This window comes from Podarcis pityusensis (genome assembly GCF_964106645.2).
Source record: "Podarcis pityusensis genome assembly, chromosome: 6".
Taxonomy (NCBI): Eukaryota; Metazoa; Chordata; class Lepidosauria; order Squamata; family Lacertidae; genus Podarcis; species Podarcis pityusensis.
Window position 1 is genome coordinate 50,200,949 of NC_138030.1, and position 25,915 is coordinate 50,226,863.

Genomic DNA, 25,915 nt, shown 5'->3' on the forward strand with positions numbered 1-25,915 from the left:
ATGCAATTTCTAGAGCCAGTTTCTTGGTTAGTTCTGTCGGCTTTGAGGACTGCCTTATATGCTGTTCATATTATCCTTGGAGGATTGAATTATTTGCTTGAGTGCAGGGTAGCAGAGCTAACACAGTTGAGAGGAAAATCCAAATCCCTTCATTTTTACCAGTTCTTCATATTGCTTATGATTATGATTGGGGGGAGGGGATGGCACCTCTGTTGTGTCCTTATTTTTAAAATTCTGATAGGGAAACACAACACCTGACATTTTATCATCTAGTGAAGTAGTCTTCATATGCCAGGGATAGGAGGACATGTTGAAGTATGTCCAAGCTGAACATAAGAAAAGTCCACTTGGTCTTCTTGTGTCATGTGCAAAATAATGGCTGAGCTGTAGTAAAAATATGACCTGTAGTTTTGTGGATCAACGTTGCTACACAATAATAATGTGGAAAGTTCCAGGTTCACTCCCTGGCATCTCCAGTTAGGATTGGAAAAGACTCTTACCTGAAACCTTGAAGAGCCATGTTGGACAACATTGAGCTGGATAACGAATGATCCGAATTGGTATAAGGCAGCTTTCCTTATTCCTAACGTTGCGTCATAAAAAGCTGATGTTATATTCATACGTATTAAAAGAGCAGCTGTTTCCAAGACTCAAGAAGCAATAATGACACATAGCATTCATGGGAGATTCAACTGCAAAAGTTGCTGAACTGACATTAGAAAGGATTTAGAAGTGAGATACAAGAGAGACGAAGAATCCAGAAGGCAAATTATCTTAAGAAATGTGGGAGAAATTATGCATTTTTTTTTAGTTCAGAAAACTGAGGGAAACAGTATGAGTTTTCAGGCAGAGTTGTTCACTCTGAGAAAAGGGCAATATGTAAGGGTTAATTTAGGTGAAGCATTAGGATCAACTTTCTAACTGTAAGAAACTTGATGAGGGAACATTGGAGGTATCAGCTAAGTAATCTTCAGTTAATGCTTTAATGGTAATGCATTAGGTATAGAATATCCGGGTTTAGGGCAAAAGTTGGACCAGATGATTCACTGGACCCCCTTCCTTTGGGAAGCAATCAGGAAGCATGATTTCTATGGGCACTTTCCAGCCTATGTTAAGGACTTTAATGCCTGGTTTAAACAGCATATTTCTCTCTTTCTAATATCAAGTAAACTTTGTATATGCTTCTTTTAGGCTGGATTGTGTTCCATTTATGTATTAAATTTCTTAGACACTTCTCCAGACACATTCTGATGGTGCCCAGCAATTTGATTTTATCATGTCAAGCATGTGTGATTTGCACTGACCACTGATTAGTTTCCAGGTTCAATTCAGGATATTGGTATTAGTCACAAAGCTTTCAATGGATTGGGACGTAGGTATCTCATGGACTAGCTTTTTCAGCAGGCTTCTCTGCTCCACAAGTTGCAATCATCATCTGAGACTCTGCTGCAGGTCCTACAGCCTAATGAGGTGAAGGTAGTGTCAGCTAGGCTTAGGGTTTTTCCCCATGTAGCACCTACCCTATGGAATGTCCTGCCACGAGAGAAATGTTAAGCTCCTTCACTGTATTATTTCAAGTGTCTGGTGAAGTCATGATTTTGTTATAGGGATTTTGGCTTATTAAAAAGCTTTTGTAACGGCTTAGGTTATGTCTATTTATTGACGGTTGGGATTTGTTGACTTGTGGTTTGCTGTATTGGATTTAGTTCAGAGTGTTCTTGTATTATTATTTAATATGTTGAATGGCCTTTCGTTTATTTGGAAAATAACATGTGGTGAATGCTGCTAACAGTGACAATCTTTTAAAAATCAGTATAGAAGCAAAGTTGAAATATAATAAATATACTAGCGTATTCAAAAGAGCCCAGCAGAAATATTAGCAAATGAAAATGCTTTTAGTTGCTGGTGGAAACTATTTAATGAAGGGGACACTCTTATCTCTCAAGGGAGTTGTGAATCTAAAATGAAATTGTGAAAGACCTACTTGTAATGGATAATCTACTTAATCACAAAAGCATGGTTAACTCAACAACTGACACAAAGAGCGCAGACTGACTACATAAAGATCATCAAAAAATTCAGGTCAGCTGCTTACATGTCAATGTTTAATGAGGAGATGGCAGTCTCCACAGTTTCAGTGTCACACTGAATCTAAAACTGAGATGTTTGCGTCTTGCATTATGTCCAAAGCACAACCGTACAGTATAAAACTAAAAAAGAGCACTTGGAACAATTCTAATTTAAACCAAAACAAATGCAAGGCACTAGCTCAGAAAAACACACACAGCAGACTCTTAACAGTGAAGGAACAATTGTTGGACTCAACTCAATGTTGTCAATCTTTAATAACTACGCCGAAAAAGAGGTGGTGCTTAAGTAATAGAAATATTTTGAAGGAAACTCTGTGAATGCTAAGTAACACAAACAAATATGTAAGAAAAGCGAAGGAAGAGTGTAAGGAAGAAAGCTGAGAAATTTAAAGTGACAACATTAAACTTTAATGCTCTGAAAGATAAAGGATGAGAATATCATAGAAAGTGGCTACTCTCACATGAATTTTTATGGGCTGGGCCTTTGTAGTGAAGGCACCATATTTGTGAAATAAACTCCCGGGGGGGGGGGTAATCTGCCATGCTCCCTTTTTCTATTTTTAGACACCAACTAAAGCCTTTTTCAAAAATCAGCTGGCTTTCAACACATGGTCTGCTATTTTAATAAATTGCTATGGTCTGCTGCTTTTAGATTGTTACTATAATTGACGTATAAGTACTTCCATTTTATTGTTTTGTTTTTTGTATGACTTCTATATCAAATTGTATGTGTGTGTGTGTGTTTTTATAAGCCATTTGGTTGTTTTACTGAAAAGCTGGGTAAATTCTTTTTAAACGTTATATACTTCAGCAAATAAACATATCTAGGTGATTCAGTCCTAGCAAATTTCCAGGGAACATGTTTTCACTCCAAGGAAACTATTCATTCCAATTGGAAGCAAGGGGTAATTCCTGACAGCATAATATCTATTTATTTAACAAACAGAATTTGTATACTGCGTAACATATGCAACTGTTATGCATTCCTTGCCAGGTTGCGCAAAGATTCCACAGGATTCCACAAAGCATGTAAACTGATGTACAAGCTAACCTATGTTGAAGACCAGTTGTTTATCAGAGAAGGATAGAGTGCATGTTCACTCTTATAAATTTCAAAAACTGATTAATGCAATGCTCTGTTGCTCAGTCCTATCTGTTCACTCACCCCTTTCTTAATTCTCAAATTATTCATCTCATTTAATCTATTCCACTTGTTGCTATAATTTAATTCTTAATTTAAACTTGACTTCTTATTGCTTTCTATTTAAATGTTATCTATTGAATTTCATAAGTAACCATGGCAGTTCATCGAGTAGATAGAATATGGTCTATCTGACAGGCAGGAGCTCTTGCAGGATTTCAAGTACAGTGGTACCCCGCAAGACGAACACCTCGCAAGACGGAAAACCCGCTAGACGAAAGGGTTTTCCGTTTTGGAGGCGCTTCGCAAAACGAATTTCCCTATGGGCTTGCTTCGCAAGACGACAGCCCATAGGGAAATCTCCGGGACAGCGGGGAAGCGCAGCGCGTCTTCCCCACTGTCCTCGGACCTCCTCCCCCCGCCCGGCATCGGAACGAAGCTCCGATGCCGGGCGGGGGGGGGGGGAGACGCCTCCTCCCCCCGCCCGGCATCGGAACGAAGCTCCGATGCCGGGCGGGGGGGGGAGGAACGCCTCCTCCCCCCGCCCGGCATCGGAACGAAGCTCCGATGCCGGGCGGGGGGGGGGGAACGCCTCCTCCCGCCGCCCAGCTTCGGATGGCTTTCCTGAAGACTTGGGGTGGGAGGAGGGTTTTCCTTCCCACCGTCAACATTCAGAATGCTGTTCTGAATGTTGGCGGTGCGGAGGAAAAACCCTCCTCCCACGCAAGCCCCGGGAACAGAGGGAAAGCGCTGCGCGCCTTCCCCTCTGTTCCCATACCTGTCCTGAAGGCTTGCGGTGGGGAGAAAAGCCCTTCTCCGCACAGCCAGCCTGGCAAGCGGTTTCCCTAGGAACGCATTAATTGATTTTCAATGCATTCCTATGGGAAACCGTGCTTCGCAAGACGAAAAACTCGCAAGAAGAAAAAACTTGCGGAACCAATTAATTTCGTCTTGCGAGGCACCACTGTAGTAGCCTTTCTCAGTCCTGTTACCTGCGTTTTTAAATAGACACCAGTGATCGAACCTTCAGCATTCAAAGCATAAGATCTACACTAAACCATGGCCCATTAATGGATTGCTAACTTCTGTGTTATTTTGCCCTACTCATTCAACAGGATGTTTGAATCCTATAGGAAGCCATTGGCTCCAATCTGCTGCCCCACATTTACTGTACATCTGCTAGCCTACATTTCTCCTCAAACCCTAATCTATTTGGAAATTCCTTTGTTTCCACATTTGCTTTCTAGCTGTTATTTTTATTTGTCTCAGCTTTTTGGGGATCTCATTTTACTGATATGCAGGTAAGTAGTTTGTCTCCCTCCCTATGGAGAATCTTACTCTTATTATCTATCTTTGGGGGGACCTTTGTTCTCCTCATTGCACCGCAATTCTACTTTTTCAATCAGGCTGCTGCTGCTTCTCTGTGTTTATTAAGGGACTTACAGGCCACGTCCAAAACAGCCCTTTTTTGCAGGATATTTCTGATACCTGCAGTTGGCAGCAGAGAATAATGTTATTTATCGTTTTAGGAAGAGAATACAGTACATCCAAGCCCCCCTACCCTTCTACAGCTCCATTTTGTATATTTAGGCTCTGCCCCACAGCCTCCCCACCCCACCCCTGGAGAGGACCCAAACTAGCATTTTGCAGGACGGAAGTTCCGCTGGCATGCCTTGCCGCCGCCTTAACCCTCTCCTACTCTTGCTTTAGCTGGGGGAGCTGCCGCTGTTGCTTTTCCGCACGGGATCAGGTACAAACAAAACTAACAACCGGCTCTCTTTAGCATGTCATGTGGGGATTACGGGGAATCCCAGGGGAAGTTTCCATTGAGCGGTGGGGAAGGGAAGCGTGCCCTGACCCCAACATGCTGCGCTTCAACTTCCCAGGACAGCCTCTCGGTGCCTGTGGGATTGTCAACCCTTTGCCCGCCACCCCCCCCCCCCCCGGTCAAAGGCGAGTTAAGTTTTCCACGGTACCCACCTTTGGGTTGGGTGGGGAAGCGAGGCTACCTGCAAGCAGCAATGTGCTCTTCGCAAAAGCTTCATCTGGCCCCGGTCACCCACGGATGCCATTGGCACTTTGCGATTTGCACAAACCTACACGAATTGCCGCATTCGGACGAGAATTTTTCCTCCTAGCGGCTAGCGTCTCAAAAAGCCTACAATAGGTCGGATGTGCTACGACTGGTCCCTTCTCCTCCCTTCCTGACTTCCTTCCCTTCCCTCTTTCCCAGTGTCTGGGATTCCAGTCCATACCTTTATTATTCTGCCCCCCCGACCCTTCCTAATCTCTGCAGAGGACGCTGGTCCTCCCACGCTATTCCTCAATTGGCTACAGAAGATATCTAACGCCCCGCCTAGAGTTAAAGGGGGGAGCGGGGAGAACCGGAGAGGGAAAATAAAAGGATGCGGCCCCACTGATTGGACGGCCCTCGCCCCCCTCCGCTCCTCTCGTCACATGATTGGACAGCTGAGGGCCTTCGTCTTTGGTACGCTTGAGTGGAGGACCCTCCTTGCCTCTGATTGGGCGGCAGGGAGCCCCCCGCGCTCCCGCAGTCGCTGAGCGCTTTGTGGAGAATGCCCCTCGCCTTTCTCCATTGGCCATCGGAAGTCCCGCCTTGTTGTGCGATTGGTGACCGACGCCCCCCCTCCTGCCCCTGAGGCCGGCTAGTACTGCCGCCGCTGCCCGGCCCGGCATGGCGGGCGGCGGGGCAGCCAGAACCCGAACCCGGAGGAAGGGCGGCCGGGATCCCCCTGATGCTCTGGTGAGGAGATGGGAGGCGGAGGGAGGCGGTATCCGTTCCGGGGTAGTGGTGGTGGTGCAGGAGGAGGAGGAGGAAGCGAGCGAGTGAGGGCTTCAGTTCTGCATCCAATGTGTTTTCTTTGCCCAGGTCAACCTCTCGCCCCGCAGTGATTTTTTCTTATTTACGTCCCTCCCGTCCTGCTCTTCTTTTTCTTCCTCCTCCTCCACCACCTCACGTGGACCCTGCCTTGCCAGGAATCTTCTCTTGAGATTGAGGAAATGAGGGATCCCATGAGACTTCAGGGATTTCCTCTCTTGCTTCCTTTCTCACTCTCAAGAGAAGACCCATTAAAGTACACCCCATGTGTAGCCTGAACCTCCTTTTTTCACCAGAGGAGCGCCTCGCCTCCCATCTTTCCCCTTCCCATCAAACATATAGCCTCAGGCTCGCCATCTAAACAACTCCCTTTGGGTCACCCACCGAGCACTGTACTGCGATTTCAGAATCTTCCTGTCTTGGTTTTAGCTCCTGAGTGGGATCTAGTACTTGTATGGGTGGGTGATTACACGACTGGGCCGGTAGGGAGACAATCGGTCTTTGAGTGTTACCTCAGGACTCTTCCCAGAAAGGCGGTTGTATCTCGCCAGCTAATATGTGTTCCTTTGTGCCAACATTTTCTGTGTAGCAGTGAATGGAAGATGAGAGGTCATGAGGGAGGAAGAAATAAGCAAGAATGATGATTAAATCTGGGGTGTGACTCTTTTTTTGCCTTATGGTTATTTCATACGAGATTGCACTTTATGGGTTAACTGTTCACCCGTGTGACTGTTCACATGCTAGTTCATTTCCAAATAAATTCTCCAACTGCATTATTATTCATTCAGTGACCCAAAGGGAAAGGTCAACAAAACACTGACTGTAACTGTAACACAAGCCTTTTTTAGTTAGAATGCAGAGGAAACCTTGAAGGGCTCTATTCAGAAATGCATCTCCATTTGCCAAAACTACCTTTATAACCTTTGTAGGCTAACGACAGAGCTCCTTTAAAAAATGAACCCTTTGGATCCTGCCATATGTTGCATTGGCAACATTTATGTAGAAAGTAGCTGGAGAATTTGCTGATAAGAGAAATCAATAACACCTGACCAGAGTACTCACTGACCAAAGGTATTTAGGAAATCTGTTCCATTCCTGATTAGGAGCCTAGTGTTCTCTGAAGTACTTGAACTTTTTCCTTAATGTACTAGTTTAAATGTGCAGGGAGGTTTTGGGATTTTTGTAAGAAAATGGAGACACATTTAATGTGAACACTTATCCTAAAGAATAATTCCTGAGAACAGAAGGAGATGAATGAAAAACTTTCCTTTCAGGAAGGAATTTGATCTAAAAACCTATGGTCAGCCAACCTTCTATAACTTGAAACTAAAGTGCTGGTGGTTACCTTTAAAATCCCAAATGGCTTGAGACCTGAGCACCAGAAGGAATTCTTTCTTGTATTTGAGACTGTCCAGATACAGAGTCCCTCTTCTGCCACCATCTAAATTATTATAGTTTTATTATTGTTAGAAGGTGTCTTGGGAGTTGTCAAATGGAAATTTGACATATAAATATTTTAATTTTATAAATAAACCCATGCATTCTCTGTTTTGCAATCCTGTTAGAGTAAAGGTCTGAAGACCCAGAAAAATGTATATGTATGTGTGGCGGGGAGAAGAATCTGTCTATCTACATGTTCACATGTATACTTGTTAGATTTATGAAATGCATTCTATGGTTATTATTCAAAAAATGGTCACACATGTACTCCATGTAATTATAACTTGCTTGTTGAGATATGGTACAGAAAATAGTTCTTAGGATGTGCAAAACAGTTAAAGTTTACATCTCTGTACCAGTGCAAATCTAGTGCACTTTCTCTGAGTGTGAAAAAGGCAAGTCTCTGCATGTGTACTCGGAAGCATATTCTATTGAGTTCAGTTGGAATTTCTCTCAGGAGAGTATGTGTAGGATTGCAGCTTGACTTATGCATACATTTAGTATGGAAACTTACCAGGCAATGAGATGAGGTAATCAAGAGGTCAGAAGTCGGATTCCATCAGTGTGCATTTGCTGGGTTGTTGTTTGTCCCACTGTACATCACACTGATCTTTAGTTGAATCTCTTCAACAATTATTTTATCTAGTCTAGTAGAGATCTTCATGGAGCTCTTCACAATTTGTGTGGGATTTTGTTAAAGATTTGGTGACAGTTGTATATTTGACTATTTTATTGTTGTGATTTCAGGCCATTTTAAAAAAACAAGTTACATTGGACTAGTCCCAATATTGACCTTTGTGCTTTAATGCTAAGAGCAGTGCCCAAACCAGTCAGAACAGACAAAAGAGATGGCCTTGAGTTCAACTTAAGAGGGCTGGACTTACAGCTATATTTAAAAAAAAAGTTTTGAATAAATTTCTTCCAACTTTATTATTGTTCTCCTTGGTGCTTTTGTGTGATGAGGGTAAGTCTAAATCTCAAGATACTTTCATCATTCCTTTAAGGAATATCAAAACAAGGATGGTGAGAACATGAGTCACTCTTACAACTCACTCATATGTATCTTTACTTGGAAGTAAGTCCTATAATGTGGATTATTCCCTAAGTGTGCCTAGAAATTTAGTATTAATGGAGCAAAGTGTGGTGTATTAATGGAGAGCCGGTGTGGTGTAGTGGTTGAGAGCGGTAGACTCGTAATCTGGGGAACCAGGTTCGCGTCTCCGCTCCTCCACATGCAGCTGTTGGGTGACCTTGGGCTAGTCACACTTCTCTGAAGTCTCTCAGCCCCACTCACCTCACAGAGTGTTTGTTGTGGGGGAGGAAGGGAAAGGAGAATGTTAGCCGCTTTGAGACACCTTCGGGTAGTGATAAAAGTGGGATATCAAATCCAAACTACTACTACTACTCTTCTTCTTCTTCTTCTTCTTCTTCTTTTTCTTCTTCTTCTTCTTCTAGATGTGAGTAACTTTTCCTAATCCAGACGAAATAGTTATGCAAGAAATGTGCTCTAGTCAGCTGGAACTTGTTTCTGTGAAGCAGGCCTTTTTCTGCTGTATCTTGGAAGAGGCCGAGACTTTGACTTTCCTGCATAGCACAGTGCCAAGCTTCCTGCACTTTGCCCCTCCTCCCTTCATTAAGTGCAGGTGATGTGCTCTGTTCAGAAGCTAGGAGAGTAGCAGATCCCCACCTATGCTGTTGCACGGGCCACTACTGCATTCTGTTTGCATAATGACCAGCCAGATGCCTATGGAAAGCCCAGGTCTGGATGTAATGCCAAACCATGGTTTGGTGTAATGTTTCAATCAGCTTTAGGCTGAAGTCCTATACACATTTATCTTGGAATCAGTCTCATTGAACGTACTGAGGGTTAGTTCTGAGTATAGGATTTCAAATATAGGATTTCACTCCATTTCAGATGGGTCAGTTTTGTGTTTTATTTTATGTAGTGGCATTTTCTTTTTCAGCTGAATGGTCAAGGAAACAAAGAGAATAATTTTTGAATCATGTATCTAATTTTTGTTTAAACCCACTAGTAAATTTTGTGGTGCAGTAATGTGAAGAATAACACATTTGTTTGTGCCAGTTTTGGTAGCATACAATACTTTGGTTACTGCTCCGGGGAGATTTTTATTGGAAGAGCTCTAGCAATCAGAATTGCATGTTCTTGCCTTAAGCAACTCTGCCCTTTGTTATTAAATGCTGAATTTGCCTTATAATTAGAAGATGCAGGACTCTCTTTGAGCAATGCCACTGTTGCAGTTTAAGCTCCACCCCTCCTCCTGAATGCTACAGTTACAGAGGAGGCTGTTCGATTTCTTCCTGACTTTTCTAAATGTGATTCTAGAGCTCCAGCTGGCTGTCAGATGGGATTTCTGAAATATCTTTCTCTTCACAACAAACTGGTGGGAAGGAAGTGAACAAGCAGTGCAACAGCGGGATGCATACAGTACATAGAGGTGTTCAAGGCATGAGCTTTCCTGGTCAATTATTCATATAGGATACTGGAGCATAGGGGGTCTGCTTTGAAATAGGCAGGGGTCTCTGGACTACTTGAGGGGGGCCTTCAGCATTCATCATTCATGTCTTGTAATATTATATGTGAGGAATGTGGGTGGAAGTTCTTTGTGTTTGTCTCTTGCAGTCTGTTTGAAGCAGGTGTCCTGAAATGGGATTTGGAAAATGTACAGGGTATCAGATAATTGGAAATACAGTGGTGCCTCGCAAGACGAAATTAATTCGTTCCGTGAGTTTTGTCGTCTTGCGATTTTTTTCGTCTTGCGAAGCATGGTGTCGGGAAAGTTTTGGAAAAGCTTCAAAAATCACCAAAGTCTTTAAAAACCTCAAAAAAGGCTACCACACCGCGTTCTATGAGTTGCTCCTCGAAGTCAAGTCACAACTGTATTAACGGTGTTAAGAAAAAGGAAACAAACTTGCAAGACGTTTCCGTCTTGCGAAGCAAGCCCATAGAAAATCGTCTTGCGAAGCAGCTCAAAAAACAAAAAACCCTTTCGTCTAGCGAGTTTTTTGTCTTGCGAGGCATTCGTCTTGCAAGGTACCACTGTAGTGGCCAGACGTCAAATGCTGGCAGAATACTGAAGTTTGTACTAGCCTTCAAGCCAGCTTGCGTTTCTTTTTTTCAGAGTTTCTGTATATGGCCAGTTCTTGGTATGCTAGTACTTATTTTCTTTAGTTGCTGAAAGTCAAGAGGAGCTCTGTCATTTAATTTCCAAATCGTTTGCTCATTCTTGCTTTGTAAGTGATCTGATAAATATATACTAAACGTGAGTCCATCACTTGTTGAGAAAATCTTTGCACATGCAAAGTTAATAAACCTTCTATGAGAGATGGTTAATTTTATCTCTTTTCCACATGGAAACTAAATCTGACATGATGAACATACCAAGTACCTAGTGGCTTTAAGAAATATATGGTGCTATATTGGTTGAATTAAAATGTTAGTCAAAACCATGGTTTGGAAGACTGGGAACAAGCCACAGGCCTTGAGTCCTCTCTTCTCATTCCTTGCTTTCCTCATTCATGTGTACAGATTATGGACAGCGGATTAGTGTTTTTCCATTTAGAATTATCACCATTCTTATTACTATTGAGAGATGAGCAATTATTTCCCGAATTTTTGGCTTCAGTATGGGATAGATTCTAATTAAGGCATATGCCAAGTTGCTATTATGCCCATAGTTTTTTAGACAGTTGTAGAAAATGCAGGTCTTGTTAGCATCTACTCTGCCACATCTACATTGACTGCTGTAGCCAAGGACATACATCTCATTTAATCTTAAAATACCAATGGTTCTCGGCTGTGTAGAAGCTTTGTCTCAGAATTAAGTATTATTTTGGGGGAAATGTTGCTATAACCCTATATTGCATTGCATTGCATTATGGTGTTGAAAGAGTCATGGGCTATATTACTTAGGGTAGATGGCTATTAGAAAGTTTAAATGAATGTAAATGGTACTTTTAAGATTTGTGCGAATTAAAGCCAGCAAGTTCTTGGGAAAATAATTTCATATACTCAATATTTTTAATTTTATTCTATTTAAATTAATTATTTTATGCCATTTATTTAGTATAGCTTGTTCTGAGTTTTTATAATTGAGGTCATGTGTTATAGAGCAGTGGATTTTCTAAACATAGTGATCTAGGAATGAGTTGGCTTCCTATGGACTCTGATAGCATCTAAGAATAGCATTTATAGACCAATGCTTGGAGGAGCAACCCCTGATTTATTTATTTATTTCTCGCATACAGACAGTTACTCAGAATTTTTTCCTGTTGTTAGCTGTTTTTTCACAGACTGTTACTCAGAAATGTATCATGTTCATTTAAATGGAACTTAATTCCATGCAAGAGACATAAAATTGTGATGTTGCTGTTGCTGATAAGAGTGCCTACATAATATGCATGTTAGGAAGGGAACAGATGTGCTGCTTGATATTTTATGTCTGTGTGTATTAGGTTGCAGAGGGTTCAGTAAACAAACTAGAAAATGCAAGGCTCAAACTGGTTTCTTTCCCCCAGGTATTATAAAAGAGACAACCCTATATGAAGATGGGACTGCTGGTGTACATGCGTAACCTGCTACTAGCCCTCTGTCTCTTTCTGGTGCTGGGCTTTCTGTATTATTCAGCTTGGAAACTGCATCTTCTCCGATGGGAGGATTCAAGTAAGTATGTTTCTCAGGCCATTTAAGAGCCTCCATAGATGTATGGCTAAGTCATCTTTCATAGATTTCAGGTCTGCCTGCTGTGGAACAGCCTAGAACATGTCCAAACAATTGTTTGATCCTTTCCTGTGCTGTAGAGATCAAATGTATCTTCCTCTTAATGTTGTTATTCCCTAGATCAATTAATTGGAAAATTATAAAATGAACTGTAGATTCCTGTTGCATTTACATAGGTATTTTGTCTATAGATGTGATAGTTATTTCTGTTACTACTGTTGGGTGAGCCACTGAGACTTGTGTGAAGATTTATTACTATTGTTATTATGGTGGTGGTGATGGCTCTTTATTTCTTTATCTTTTATACAAGCAGAAGCATGTTGTTTCCATTTATTTTCTTTATCCTCCATTAGATATGACTTACTGGTAAAGGCATTCATTTTGGGGGATGGTTTTGTGCTGGTTCTGCAACGGATCTGTATGTTTTTATTGTGTCCAGTACATACCAGGACACAACTGAATGAAGAATCCAACACATATACAAAATGCAGTCATTGTGCTGGTATTTGCACAGAGTGAGATGCAACTTCAACGCCTTGCTTACTGGTGTATTTGGGCTTTGGTTACTCAGGTGGAACCAATTCTAGTTTAGTCCTTATTTAAATAGCTGAAGATGATTTGTTTCTCCAGTGCTTTATTAAACAAAAAAAGCAATCCAAATGTTGTTGCTTTCATTATTATTTGGTTCAATCCATGATGCAATTGATGGTGTGCAAATTATGAAGGATAATCTGGGGTTCTCCTTAGTTTGGGCACACTTCTCCTTTCTATCTCTTATTGGCTCCTTCCTGACATTTTAAACATCTTGTTTTGACAGGGTGAAACTACAAGTTCCCTGCTTCTCTTCCACATGTGTTCCTGCTATATGCATGTTATTGGATATTCATTTTAGTTTTTTGCAGCTTGGTTACTATATGAGCAAGCTACCATGGTGTGTTCAGTGTGAAAGGCAGTGTTCAGTGTAACAGGAAAGACCAAGGCAACTTTAGATAAATCTGGGGTGATGGGCTTTGCACATCCTGCTGCAGGGGTGGAGAAACTTTTTTGGCTGTGGTGGAATGCTGTCAGCTGCTGCATGCAAACAGTGGTGGTGGTTAGACACAACCATATATTCTGGTGATGGTGGTAAACAGATGCACACATGGACACATCCAAACCTACTTGCTAGAATCAGGCTTGGAGTCAATGGGAGGGATTTTTATCCAAGCCTGAAGGTGGCATGGGGGGCTTTTTCAGCTATAAATGTTAACCCTTCACTTCCCACTTATGATTCCCCCATATGGCCCTGTGTACCGCATTTAGGCTTGGAAAAATATTTGCTGGTTTCAAAGGGAGGTTTGTGATGCTGGGAATTGAGGGGAGGCTGCAGGCCTGATGGGGAGGCAGCATGGGCTGTATTTGACCCATAGCCTGGCAGTTACCTAATTGTGGCCTGCTTTGTCGTTTTCTATTACCATGTTTCCTGGCAGCACCAAAACAGTTACTGGGGTGTTTCAGAGTACCTAAAGTGAATACATTATTCACTCCCAAACCCTCCTAAATTGACCTTTGTATCTGATGTAGTTCAGGAGCTTTTATTATCTTTGCAATAAAATGTGCTGTGTGTTTAGGAAAGGGTTGTGGTAGTGTCTTGATATTTGTCTGTCACTTGGCTTTATTACTGCGGCATACTTATTTCTTTGTTAAGATAACAGTAAAGTATATTGTTGTAATGGTTGCAAATATTTAACTTCCTGTATATAACCATCTACTACACCTCATTGACTCTTGGAAACCACCATGGTTATTGTGAGATGAGTCTTTGAGACAGCAGTCTGCTTATTTGCTTTATGGAAGTTAAAAAATGGTAAGTACATATATAGAAACATAGGAGTTGAAGTACACTGGAGAACAAATGCATTTGAAGTACAGTGGAGTAACATCCCACATCTGATGCATGCTTACTTGGAAAATAGTCCCACTTAGTTCAATGGAACTTAATTCTAGGCATGTAAGGCTTTGGATTGCAGCCAAAGTATCCTGACAAATGTCATAACTACAATGAGGTCAGCTGGGAAGTAAAATGTAGTAGTACAGTTGGTGTGATGCCTGATCAGTGTTAAAAATAGTGTCTCTAATAATGCTCTTTAAGCATAGGATGTGCAATTATAGTTGGACCATTTGGCTCCAGTAGTGCTCAGTTTGTAGTTCAAACTTTGAAGGGATAACTTTGTTTGTAAACAAAATAGCCTATTTCTAGGTCATATAGGGTTTCCATATATTTCATGAATCAGCACAACCTAGCCAAACTTAAGCATATTGAAAATTTTTATTTATTTATTTATTTAATGTATTTATTAAATGTGTATACCACCCTTCATCCATTGATCTCAGGGCAGTTCACAGCATTTTAGTTCATTCAGTGGGAGATAATAAAGCACATGCTTGTGAAATAAATTGGACCTCAATGCTTAACTTTTGCTGGATCGTTTCTAATGTTTTTCTCCTTTGCGTGTAACCACAAATTTTTATGTGTGTGTGTGTGTGTGTGTGTGTGTGTACACACACACACACACACACACACACACACACACCTCTGCTAACCTAAGTTAACATTTCAGGCATATTTCTAATTCCTCTAGTCTATTAAATCTTATACCACAAGCTTGTTAATCTTTAAAATGCCAAAAGACTCCTTGTTACTTCTGTACGTATATATATTGCCTACAACTTGCACTTAGTGTCTTGTTATGTCAGAAGCATAAATCCATTCCATTTCTACTATCTGTTTTTTGCTGTCATTTTTGGAGGGCATGATACCATTGACCAACTCTCTTTCATTTGAACTGCACTTTTTTGCAGTTGCACAGTTGCCTAGTAACTGTAGATGATGATACAGAGTGGGGAAGATCTTGGCTTTCGCTTTTTTTCAGCACAGAAAATAAACAGAGTAAAAGCAGATATTCTATGTGCTGTATTCTGTTGTCATGGACTTGGAGTACAGGATCTTGGCATGTTTACCCTTCACACACAAAATTATGAAGTGTTTGCTTGCAGATGGAAACTTCTGTGTCTGATCAGGGGAAACAGGTAGTCAATTCAAGCTTCCCCCCCACCCCAATATCACCTGTTTTACCTAGACTCCCTCTCAACCCTTCTTCCTGTATTTGCATTTTCTGATGTTCAATCATAGGTGTTAAATTCCTTCCTGCTTTTTCTGTCTCTTATCCCTTATTTCAGACAAGTGGAATATCTGGGCTGATCTTACACAGTATGACATGTTCCTGGACTGCCTGATCAATATTGCTATTACCAGTTTTGATGAAGGCAGTATCGAAATCTCATAAACAAACAAGCAAATTAATGAGATAAGTTAGGGACTAGAACTGCACAGTTTCTAGATAGGACTTTTCAGCAGATCTTTAGCCAACAGGCTCATGTAAATAATTTCTTTAGTCAAACAGGCAAACATTTAACATTGAAAAGCTGCCCATTGCAAAGGCTTGAATTCGAAAACGTGAGCCCAAAGAACTATTATAAAACAAGACACACTCCCCCCAAATAACCATAGTTGGGCAATAGTTTTTATTTGGACCAACCAAAATGTCACAAAAATTATCATCTGTACCTTGAAACTGAGCCTACAAGTTGACCTCATAGCTGCCACATTAGCCTATATTTCTGTCCCCTTTTATCTTGTCTCCCCTGCTTCTTTGTGTAACGTCATGCTTCACGAAGCGTTCTGGAGAACTCTAAAGCTTGCCACACTTTTGTGACATTTTGGTTGGTCCAAATAAAAACTATTGCCCACCTGTTGAAGACACACTGAGTTCATAGTTTTATCAAACACGGGGAGGGTAAAGATTGTGAAGCACTTTGTAAATGGAAGGCGATATAAATAGTAGTAGTGACAGCAATAGTAGCAGAAGCCCAAATGTTTAAGTGGAAGAGATTTAATTGGTGTCTTAAATGCATCAAGAGTGCATTGATGTGTCTGGAGCTTCAGTATGTTTCCTAAGAATTATTGCATTTAAATATTATAACAGGTATGATAAAGGAAATAAACCTTAACAATATATATATATATATATATATATATATATATATATTCCCCGAAGAAATGGGTAAGGTCTTGTTTTTAAATAATTGCACTGAACCTGTGAAGTTGCCTTATATGATGCCACAGTATTGATTCATCTAGCCCTCTATCCTCTATCTATCTATGCCTGGCGTGCTCTGGTCCATGGGGTCACGAAGAGTCGGACACGACTAAATGACTAAACAACAACAACAACAACAGCCCTCTATCCCATCTGGTAGCAGCTATCCATGACTTGAGGCAGAGGTACTTCCCAACCCTGCCATCCGAAATCCTTGTAAGTCAAAATGCCAAGGACTGGGTTTGGGTTCTACTTACATGCAAGATATGTCGGCTACCAATGAGCTTTGGTCCCTTAGTACTTGGTAGCTGAGTACTTGGCATTAGGCAAGTTGTGTGATGTTTGTTTTTCAAGGGAGAAGTTGAATAGCATGGGTGGGCAGACATATGCAACACTGTACCTTGGCTGATTCTGCTTTGGCTGGATACCTACCAGTATATATCAAATCATGACATCTGCTCTCTCTCAGCCTTGGAATATCCTTACTGATTTAGCTCAAATTTCCTGACAAATGCTGCAACCCTAAACCCACAGAAACCTGTAAGTGACTATTGAAGCCATTCAGTAGACAGATTTTAGTCCATGCCTGCTTCCTGCTGAAGCATAAAATCTTACTCATTTCTTCCTGCTGCTGTTGTCACTGGCTTTTCTCCAATGGTTGTACTGCAAAAATAGTTGGTAGCAGGAAAGCACTAGATGCAATTCTTATCTGTTTCCCGTCTGTCTGTTTCTATGGGAACAGAAATTAGGTGCATGAGCAAATAGACTCACTCAGCTGCTCCTGGTAGGTTGTGGTTCGTTTCCATTTTTATGGTTGCAAGCTCTGTTGAAAGATAATCTGAACCTGAGTTCCAGGAAAAAGAGTTTTAAGACTGTTAAGTTTCCAGGGTTCCTGCTGATAATGCTGGAGGTTTGAAGTAATGTTTGTGCCGGTCATATGTTTGACACTTTTTTACTCCCCACCGCCATTTAGTTATTTGTGAGCCTTGATTTCCTTCTAGCAGGTATGTTGCTTATCTCTAGGACCTGAAAGGGGATTCTGAGACACCATATTCACAATCTTCGTTATATAAGTAGTTAGAAAGTGTTTCTCAAATACACATTGCATAAGTTTAAGTTATGCATTTATAACTCTGAAACTATCAAAAGTGTGCAACTTAGTAAACGTAGTATAAATTTCTTTTAAGTATATACCATTATGCTGCATGGAATTGTTGGCATAAGTGTTGGAGTAGTGAGCTGTAACCATTGCCACAAATCTGCACTACTACAAAGTTGAATGCAGGGCATTAGCCACGTATTATATATTTGATACCTTCATCCTCCTGCTTTTGCAGTCCAGACAAAAAGCAATGACAAGGTGTTCTTGTGACTACAAGATAGTCTTAGGTTTGGACTGGTGGCTTATAAATTGGAAAGGCCTGCATTAAAATGTAGTCTGATTGCAAGCTGTTGGTTGTCTTCTGTCTTTGCTCCGCAGCATGTGGATAATTTTGGTGCTCTAATTTGAAAGGCTGCCTGGCATTTTAGCCGAATTAGGTTGTTGAATTATTCTCTCCTTGCATGAGTGCTGGTGCATGAGGTTAGAGCAGGGCTGAGCTTGCTGGCCCCACCCCATGCTCATGGAAGATACTCAGTAATGTGAGGCTGACCAAGGTGCTGCCAGAATTCCTAATTGAAGAAAATACAAATGCATCATCTCTGCCAGGAGTCCTCACTGGCCTGGGACTCACTCTTCCATGCAACCTCACTACAGCAAAAAGTTGTATCTAGAACTGTATGTGCAACACTTGCAACATGTATGTGATCAAGTACAAATTACCTTGATAAAATCAGGAGAGTGATCACAGCTCAAGAGCAGCTAGTAAATCCTAACCAAACCACATGGGATCAAGGAGAGCATGAGTGAAGTTTCTTTCATGCAACAAGGCTTTCCTTTGCATCTGTTCCACTGCAGTCAATTCCACTCCCCTACATGTAAGGGACCCTCTAGGATGGTGGGGGATGTGGGAGATGCGACACGGGGGCTGATCCTGGAGGATAGAGATTGAGGATGCCACCCCACCGCCATCAGCAGCAGAACTGTATTTTGCTTGTGAAAGAAATCATTTGGATCATAGCCATTATCTTGGATGTGTGGTTGATTTCTTGAAAGGCAGCCTTGGTTTGTTAGGGTGCTATTTATCAGAAGTGACTGTATTCCCACATGGCTGACTAAGCTTTGCTTGTGCTAGTTTTCTTCTAATTGTATTTCAGTTCTTGCAGGCTGAAGCATCATGACTTACACACAGCCTTGTTGGAAGGGGAGCTACATTGTTCTCCTGCAAATAACAAAACTGAATTACTTTAATAACAGGCTTTATTTGCTAAATAACTTGGAGGTTAAGAAGTCTAAAATAGCGGTGTTGGACTAATTATTGTAGTGTTCTTGTCACTAGCCAATTAATTCTTTCAAATAATTGCAGCTCTCTATTTTTTAAGAAAGAATTGCCTTGCTGTAAGCTACATTGCTCTCACTTTACACTTTTGAAAGTTTTTGGCAGCTAGTCTCTCTTTCTTTTTGAACATTTGCTTACATTTCGTTATTGAATTAAGCAGAAGTTTAGTCATTCACTAGTTTTGCGGCACACTACCTACTCATATAAAATATAAGTATAATAAGCCATAAGATGCCAGAAAAGCAATACAGAATGATCATTAAAATGACTGTCTCTTCTTAAGAAAAAATTAAACAACCATAAAGTCCTGTTGGCATAAAAAGGTCTTCAGACGATGCCTGAACATTAGCAGCAAGGATGCCTGCCAAATCTCTGCTGAAAGAGTACTTGTGTACCAACAACCCTAAATGCCTGACTTCTAGCTGCAGCTAGTCAGATTTCTGAAACTAGGGACAACTAACAGCACTCCTCCATATTATCTTGGTGAAGGAGCATGGAATATAGGGCTCATGTTGCCCATGAGATATCCTAGACCCAGATTGTTCAGGTCTTTGTATATTAATACAAAAATATTAAGCTTGGACTGGTAGCCTATGGGGATCCAGTGCAGATATTTTAGCCAACAGCATGTGACACCTCTGCTGTCTTCCTCTGTTAGCATGCTGCACTAGCTGAAGCTTTTGGACCAAGCCAAAGGGCAGGTCCACATAGAGCATGGGTAGGCAAACTAAGGCCCCGGGGTCGGATATAGCCCAATTGCCTTCTAAATCCGGCCCGCGGACAGTTCGGGAATCAGCATGTTTTTACATAAGTAGAATGTGCCCTTTTATTTAAAATGCATCTCTGGGTTATTTGTGGGCCTGCCTGGTGTTTTTACATGAGTAGAATGTGTGCTTTTATTTAAAATGCATCTCTGGGTTATTTGTGAGGCATAGGAATTTGTTCCTTTTGTCCCTCCTTCAAATTGTCTGGACCCCCAACAAGGTCTGAGGGACAGTGGACCGCCCCCCTGCTGTAAAAGTTTGCTAATAGAGCATATTGCAGTAAGGCAGTCTCAAGGTTGCTAATACGTGGACTGCAGTGGCCAGACTATCCTGATGATGCACACACAGCTGTTCCTGGAGTACAAGACAAAGCTGGTAAAAGGCATTCCTAGCCACAGAGGTCACTTGGGTATCTAATGAGAAAGATGTATTGAGGAATGCCCCCAAGCTACATACCTGCTCCTTCAGAGGGAACACAACCTGTCCAGAACAAGCAATTGGTCTATCTTCAAGACCTGAAATGAAAGCTGATTTTTTAAAATTATTTTTTTACAAAGCTGATCTCTGTGGGTAATACCCAAGTAAGCCATAGTTGGAGTAGTTTTTTTGAAATCAGTAGATTTCAGTTACTTTAGACCATTGATTTCAGTGGGTCTTCTTTGAGTATGGCTCATGTTGGATATGAAAGCCTGCCATTTGCTTTTTCTGTGCTGTGTTGCAGAATCATGGCACACACACAGTATCAGTCTCATTAAGCAATCTTTTAAAGCCCTTTGTATAGTGGAAAAAGCTCAACGTTAAGTATCTCAAAGTAGCTATTTGTTACCACTTGAGGGCAGTAGATTTCCTTTTTTGGCATTCTCTAAAAATTCTGTTTAACCCTGATTCCTCCTCTATAGATGGAACATACAGGTGAAACTCGGAATATTAGAATATCGTGGAAAAGTTCATTTATTTCAGTAATTCAACTTAAAAGGTGAAACTAATATAGGAGATAGACTCATGACATGCAAAGCAATATATGTCAAGCCTTTTGTTTGTTATAATTGTGATATTATGGCATACAGCTAATGAAAACCCCAAATTAACAATCTCAGAAAATTAGAATATTAAATGAAATCAGCAAAACAAGGATTGCAAATAGAGCAATATTGGACCTCTGAGAAGTAGAAGCATGCATATGTACTCAGTACTTGGTTTTGCATCAATTACTGCCTCAGTGCGGCGTGGCATGGATGCTATCACCCTGTGGCACTGCTGCCGTGTTATGGAAGACCAGAATGCTTCAGTAGCAGCCTTCAGCTCTTCTGCATTGCTCGGTCTCATGTCTCTCATCTTTCTCTTGGCAATGTCCCATAGATTCTCTATGGGATTCAGGTCAGGCAAGTTTGCTGGCCAATCAAGCACAGTAATCCCATGGGCATTGAACCAGGTTTTGGTACTTTTGGTAGTGTGGGCAGGTGCCAAGTCCTGCTGGAAAATGAAGTCAGCATCCTCATAAAGCTTGTCTGTGGAAGGAAGCATGAAGTGCTCCAAAATCTCCTGGTAGACGGCTGCGTTGATCCTGGACTTAATGGAGCACAGTGGAACAACACCAGCTGATGACATGGCTCCCCAAATCAACACAGACTGTGGAAACTTCACACTGGACTTCAAGCATCTGGCATTGTGTGCCTCCCCATTCTTCCTCCAGACTCTGGGTCCTTGGTTTCCAAATGATGCAAAAGTTGCTCTCATCAGAAAAGAGGACTTGGGACCACTGAGCAACAGACCAGTTCTTTTTTTCTTCAGCCCAGGTAAGACACTTCTGACGTTGTTTCTTGACAAGAGGAATACGACATTTGAAGCCCATCTCCAGGATCTGTCTCTCTGTGGTGGCTCTTGATGCACTAACTCCAGCCTCAGTCCACTCCTTGTGAAAGTCCCCAACACTTTTGAACGGTCTTTTCCTGACAATCCTCTCCAGGCTGCGGTCATCCCTGCTGCTTGTGCACCTTTTCCTTCCACACTTTTACCTTCTGCATAACTTTCCATTAATGTGCTTCGATACAGCACTTTGGGAACATCCAACTTCTTCTGCAATTACCTTTTGAGGCTTTCCCTCCTTATGGAGGGTCTCAGTGATGACTTTCTGCACAACTGTCAGGTCAGCAGCTTTCCCCATGATTGTGCTTCCTACTGAACCAGACTGAGAGACCATTTAAAGGCTCAGGAACCCATTGCAGGTGTTATGGATTGAATAGCTACTGCACCTTTTCACAATATTCTAATTTTCTGAGATTGTTAATTTGGGGTTTTCATCAGCTGTACCCCATAATCATCACAATAACAAATAAAGGCTTGACATATCTCGCTTTGCATGTCATGAGTCTATCTCATATATTAGTTTCACCTTTTAAGTTGAATTACTGAAATAAATGAAGTTTTCCACGATATTCTGATTTTCCGAGTTTCACCTGTAAATATGTGTGAAACAGTATGAAATGATGTTCTTTCTGCTTACTTTTCTGCGCTGCAGCTTTGATTATTAATGTAACGTTCTTGCTTTCCTACCTTTGGAATAAAACATCATGACACTATTCTTCTATCTACCTGTCTCTCGGGCTTTTCAAGATTTTTTTCAGTATTCCAAACTGAAAAGATAAACTGGAGGCAGAGTAGTTGGAATGACTCCACATTATTATAGTACACATTGCACTTTGCTTTTTAAAGTAATCTGCTTTCCTTTAATGGAACAGAAACATATTCTCTTGTTTCAACTCTGACCACCTCCTGCACATTAAAAAAATGTGCCCCTTCTCCCCCAAATAGTAAAGTTTTCTTTACTTTGCTACTCCTTGCTTGTGGTAAACTTCAGTTTCCTGAATTACAGTAGGGCCTCAACCTAAACACTTAATAATCAAAGTACTTACAAACTAAGCTTTTGCCATCACCAGGGAATGTGTGTGGTGTACGTCCCCCAATCTTTCCACTGAAATGCTGTTTTGAATACTGGATGATATGTTTAAAGACCACTGGCTCTCTATTTTGATGCCTTCCTGAGGCCAGAGCCATCTCAGGAGGTGCAAGATGCAAATAGTAATTAGTTCCATTTGACAACCTAGCTATGTTCCTTATTAGGAATTTTTGCATGGAAACCTTTTACTGCATTTGAAAATGTTCCACTACAGCCCTGGGCTGTTGGTGCTGATCACAGATGTGTTTTGATTTACTTGTGTGGTGGCTGTGGGAGGGCTGGACAGAGACCAGTATGTAACCAGGACAGTTCAACAGCTGGATCTGCTTGCTATTTCTTGAAGATTGTGCTATGTCCACAGTTCTATTAGAGAATTGCTGTGCTTCTGCTTAATCTGGTTTTATTGTTGCTCTTAATCCACACTTTCTATACTTTCCTTATTGGGGAATGTTGGAAATATCTAATGTTTCTTTAAAATTTGTATACATTATTATCAATACATGAACCCCCAAATAAAAGGAAGAGGTGATAGACTATGTAATAAATAAATGGAATATATATGAAGATTCTCAATACTGAAAAACATAGATACACATTTACTATTTTTGCTTGGCAGCACCAACACTCTGGAATCCCTTGCTTACTGACATTAGGCAGGCACCTTCACTATGTTATTTTCAGTGCCAGCTAAAAACCTTTTTGTTTGGTCAAGCCTACTCAGAAAAGTAAAGCTGTCATGCATTTTCATGTGTAACTTTATAATGTATATTTCAAACTGCTGATTTGATCTAAGTTTCATAATTTTTTTAGGTTAACTTGTTTTTATCTCTCTCTCCCTAGTAAGCCGTTTAGAAGTTTTTATGATTAAGCGGTATACAAATTACATATTATAAAGTATGTGTGTTGGTTTTGTAGATCTTACTCAAATTATGTGGCATTAAATAATACCTCCCTTTCAAATTTGTGCAAATAGGTTTTGTTGGTTCTAGAATATAAACAAACATCTTATGCTGACTGTTCTTGCAATTGGAATTAAAATGATTTCTGTTTTTGTAAAACTTCCATTATTAGTAACTGGTAAATTAAAGGCAATGATTCTTTAGCTTTGGTAGTTGTGATCTGTTTTGCAAATTCAGAAATTGTGTGCTTCATTTGCTTTGATACATTTTTTTTTATAAAGCAACAAATAAAAATTGCCATTTCATTTTTCAAAATACTGAATAACCACGAGATCATCAGTCTTTAATGGGCACTGCAGAAGCTCAGTGAGTAATGTAGGGTACAGTGAGTAACGCTGGGTACAGTGATCTTGAATCTGTATTCAGTAACACTGGGAGTCAAGATTGTGCAAATAGCAGTCCTAAATAATTTTTGAAAAATTAGCAGAAAAGGGGACAGGGCAACCTGACAATTTCAGAAATATATTTCAAGGAATGAATGGAGAAACTTTAGGATATGTTCAATTCAGTCTTGAGAATTAAACAGTTATGCAATTCATTGATGGTATGAACAGGAATACCATGAGAAAGGACTCTGTTACATATTTTCTGTTTGTTCTGCAATTGCTGTAAGCAAAAGTCTCTTAACTATAAATGACTTTTTAAATTTAATATGGTTCTAATTTATTGATGATAATTTGATGCACTTGGTATAAAGCTTTTTTGGTTAGACACTTTGCATATTTTGGGGGATAATCAACCCATGTGTCACTGTTATTGATAGTATGATACCCAGTTCCCATATTACGCTGTCCACATGGAAGAAAGGCTCTTCTGAGTTCAGTGCATATAGTGGCTACTTACAATGTTTCCTGAAATATACAAGGAATTGGAGCCTGAAAAAGGGCAAATGAGTTCCCTGTTTAATATACTGGACTGTGCATACCGGGACTCTAACCTCTGCATTCTGGAGTCATATATCTTGGCAGCTTTTATCCAAGAAGCAAATAGATTTTAATAAAAAGGAAAGATGTCCACTTATTTTCCACCCTGACTGCCCAGAGAAATCTGGGTTGTTTTACTCTGTTCTCTTTTTGCAATCAGTGTTGTAAGTACTTTACAAATTCAGCATTTGTTTCTAGTTTTCCCCTCCTGAGTCACCCTCAAATGCACTTAAGGTTTTTGCCTCATACTGGCTTAACCAAACAAATAAATATTTGTCATATGGACTTATTCAGTATTAAACAGTTATTGGCATGATTTTCAACTGCTGTCCCAAGTGCATACCTTCAGTTCCTTTAGAGAGTTTATTTACTATACATTAGGCATAAATGCCTGATTGGTAATGAAAAGTAAGAGGAGAAGCCTTGGCAACAAAAGCTTGGAAACTTTTCTTTGAGCCTAAACACAGATTTCAAGTGCCCGTAGCCTGTGATTCTGTGCATACTTAGGAGGATGCACAGATTGTGTCTTGTTTGGAGGGAAACAAAGCACAAGTGCTGGGTTGCATGTATTGCTAAGCCATCTGCTCCAGGGTTTGTTTCCCTGTTTGACTAAAATCGGAGTCAAGTGGGAGAGCTTGAGCTGCATGTGCCAGTACACAGCTTATGGACAGCGTGGTTAAACAAGCCATAGCTTGTGCCTTAGCACTGTATCAAAATGTGGTTCCTGCCATTTAGGAGTTCTTTTTCTGAATTATTCTTAAAGTATTTCTGCCAGAATCATTTATGCTTATTAAATACATTTATTGAAGGCTAAATTCACATGCACATAAAGTTGGATGGGCAACTTTTTTGGCCCTGAGGGCCAGAGATAGTGGTGGTAGATCAGGGACCACACACTCATTTGCACACGTACACACAGACACACTCATTCCCCATAACCTTCCCCCTCCCCACCAATGTCTGTCTCTCTCTCTCTCTCTCTCTCTCTCTCTCTCTCTCACACACACACACACACACACACACCCCAAACACAAACACACTTTTATCTCAGCATGAGAGGAGACATGCAATGGTATTTTTAAAAAAACCCATATACAGTTGTACCTTGGAAGTCGAACGGAATCCATTCCGGAAGTCCATTCAACTTCCAAAACATTTGGAAACATTGGCTCCTTAAGCTAATCGGAAACCGCAGAAGCCCCATCGGTCTTTTGGCTTCCAAAAGAATGTTTGAAAACTGGAACACTCGCTTCTGGGTTTCGATTGTTTGGGAGCTGGAACGTTTGACTCCCAAGGCGTTTGGGATCCAAGGTATGACTGTATCCCTTTATCTCCCCACTCCACTCCCTATCTCTGGCAAGTGCTTCCTTCTGCTTTCCCTCGTTTGGATTGTCTTTCTCCACTGCAGTGCTGAGTTCCATTCTGATCTCTTGCTGTTGTCTTTCTTCTCTTTTGATCAACGAGTGTGCAAGGTAAAGTGTTGTATAG

General features: G+C 40.9%; 1 protein-coding gene across 9 annotated transcripts in view; it reads left to right on the forward strand.

Moving 5' to 3' along the window:
• ST3GAL3 (ST3 beta-galactoside alpha-2,3-sialyltransferase 3) overlaps positions 1–25,915 on the forward strand; it is a 188,531-nt gene that overhangs the window by 5,865 nt on the left and 156,751 nt on the right. For 2 of the 9 annotated variants that reach the window (XM_081009497.1, XM_081009498.1), the window contains exon 2: positions 12,047–12,191. In XM_081009497.1, the coding sequence (XP_080865623.1) occupies positions 12,071–12,191 (121 nt within the window). In that variant the 5' untranslated portion in view covers positions 12,047–12,070. Of the gene's footprint in view, positions 1–5,806; positions 5,996–12,046; positions 12,192–25,915 lie in introns of those variants that run through there. The other 7 variants (XR_013987441.1, XM_081009500.1, XM_081009494.1 and 4 more) reach the window with 7 other exon arrangements.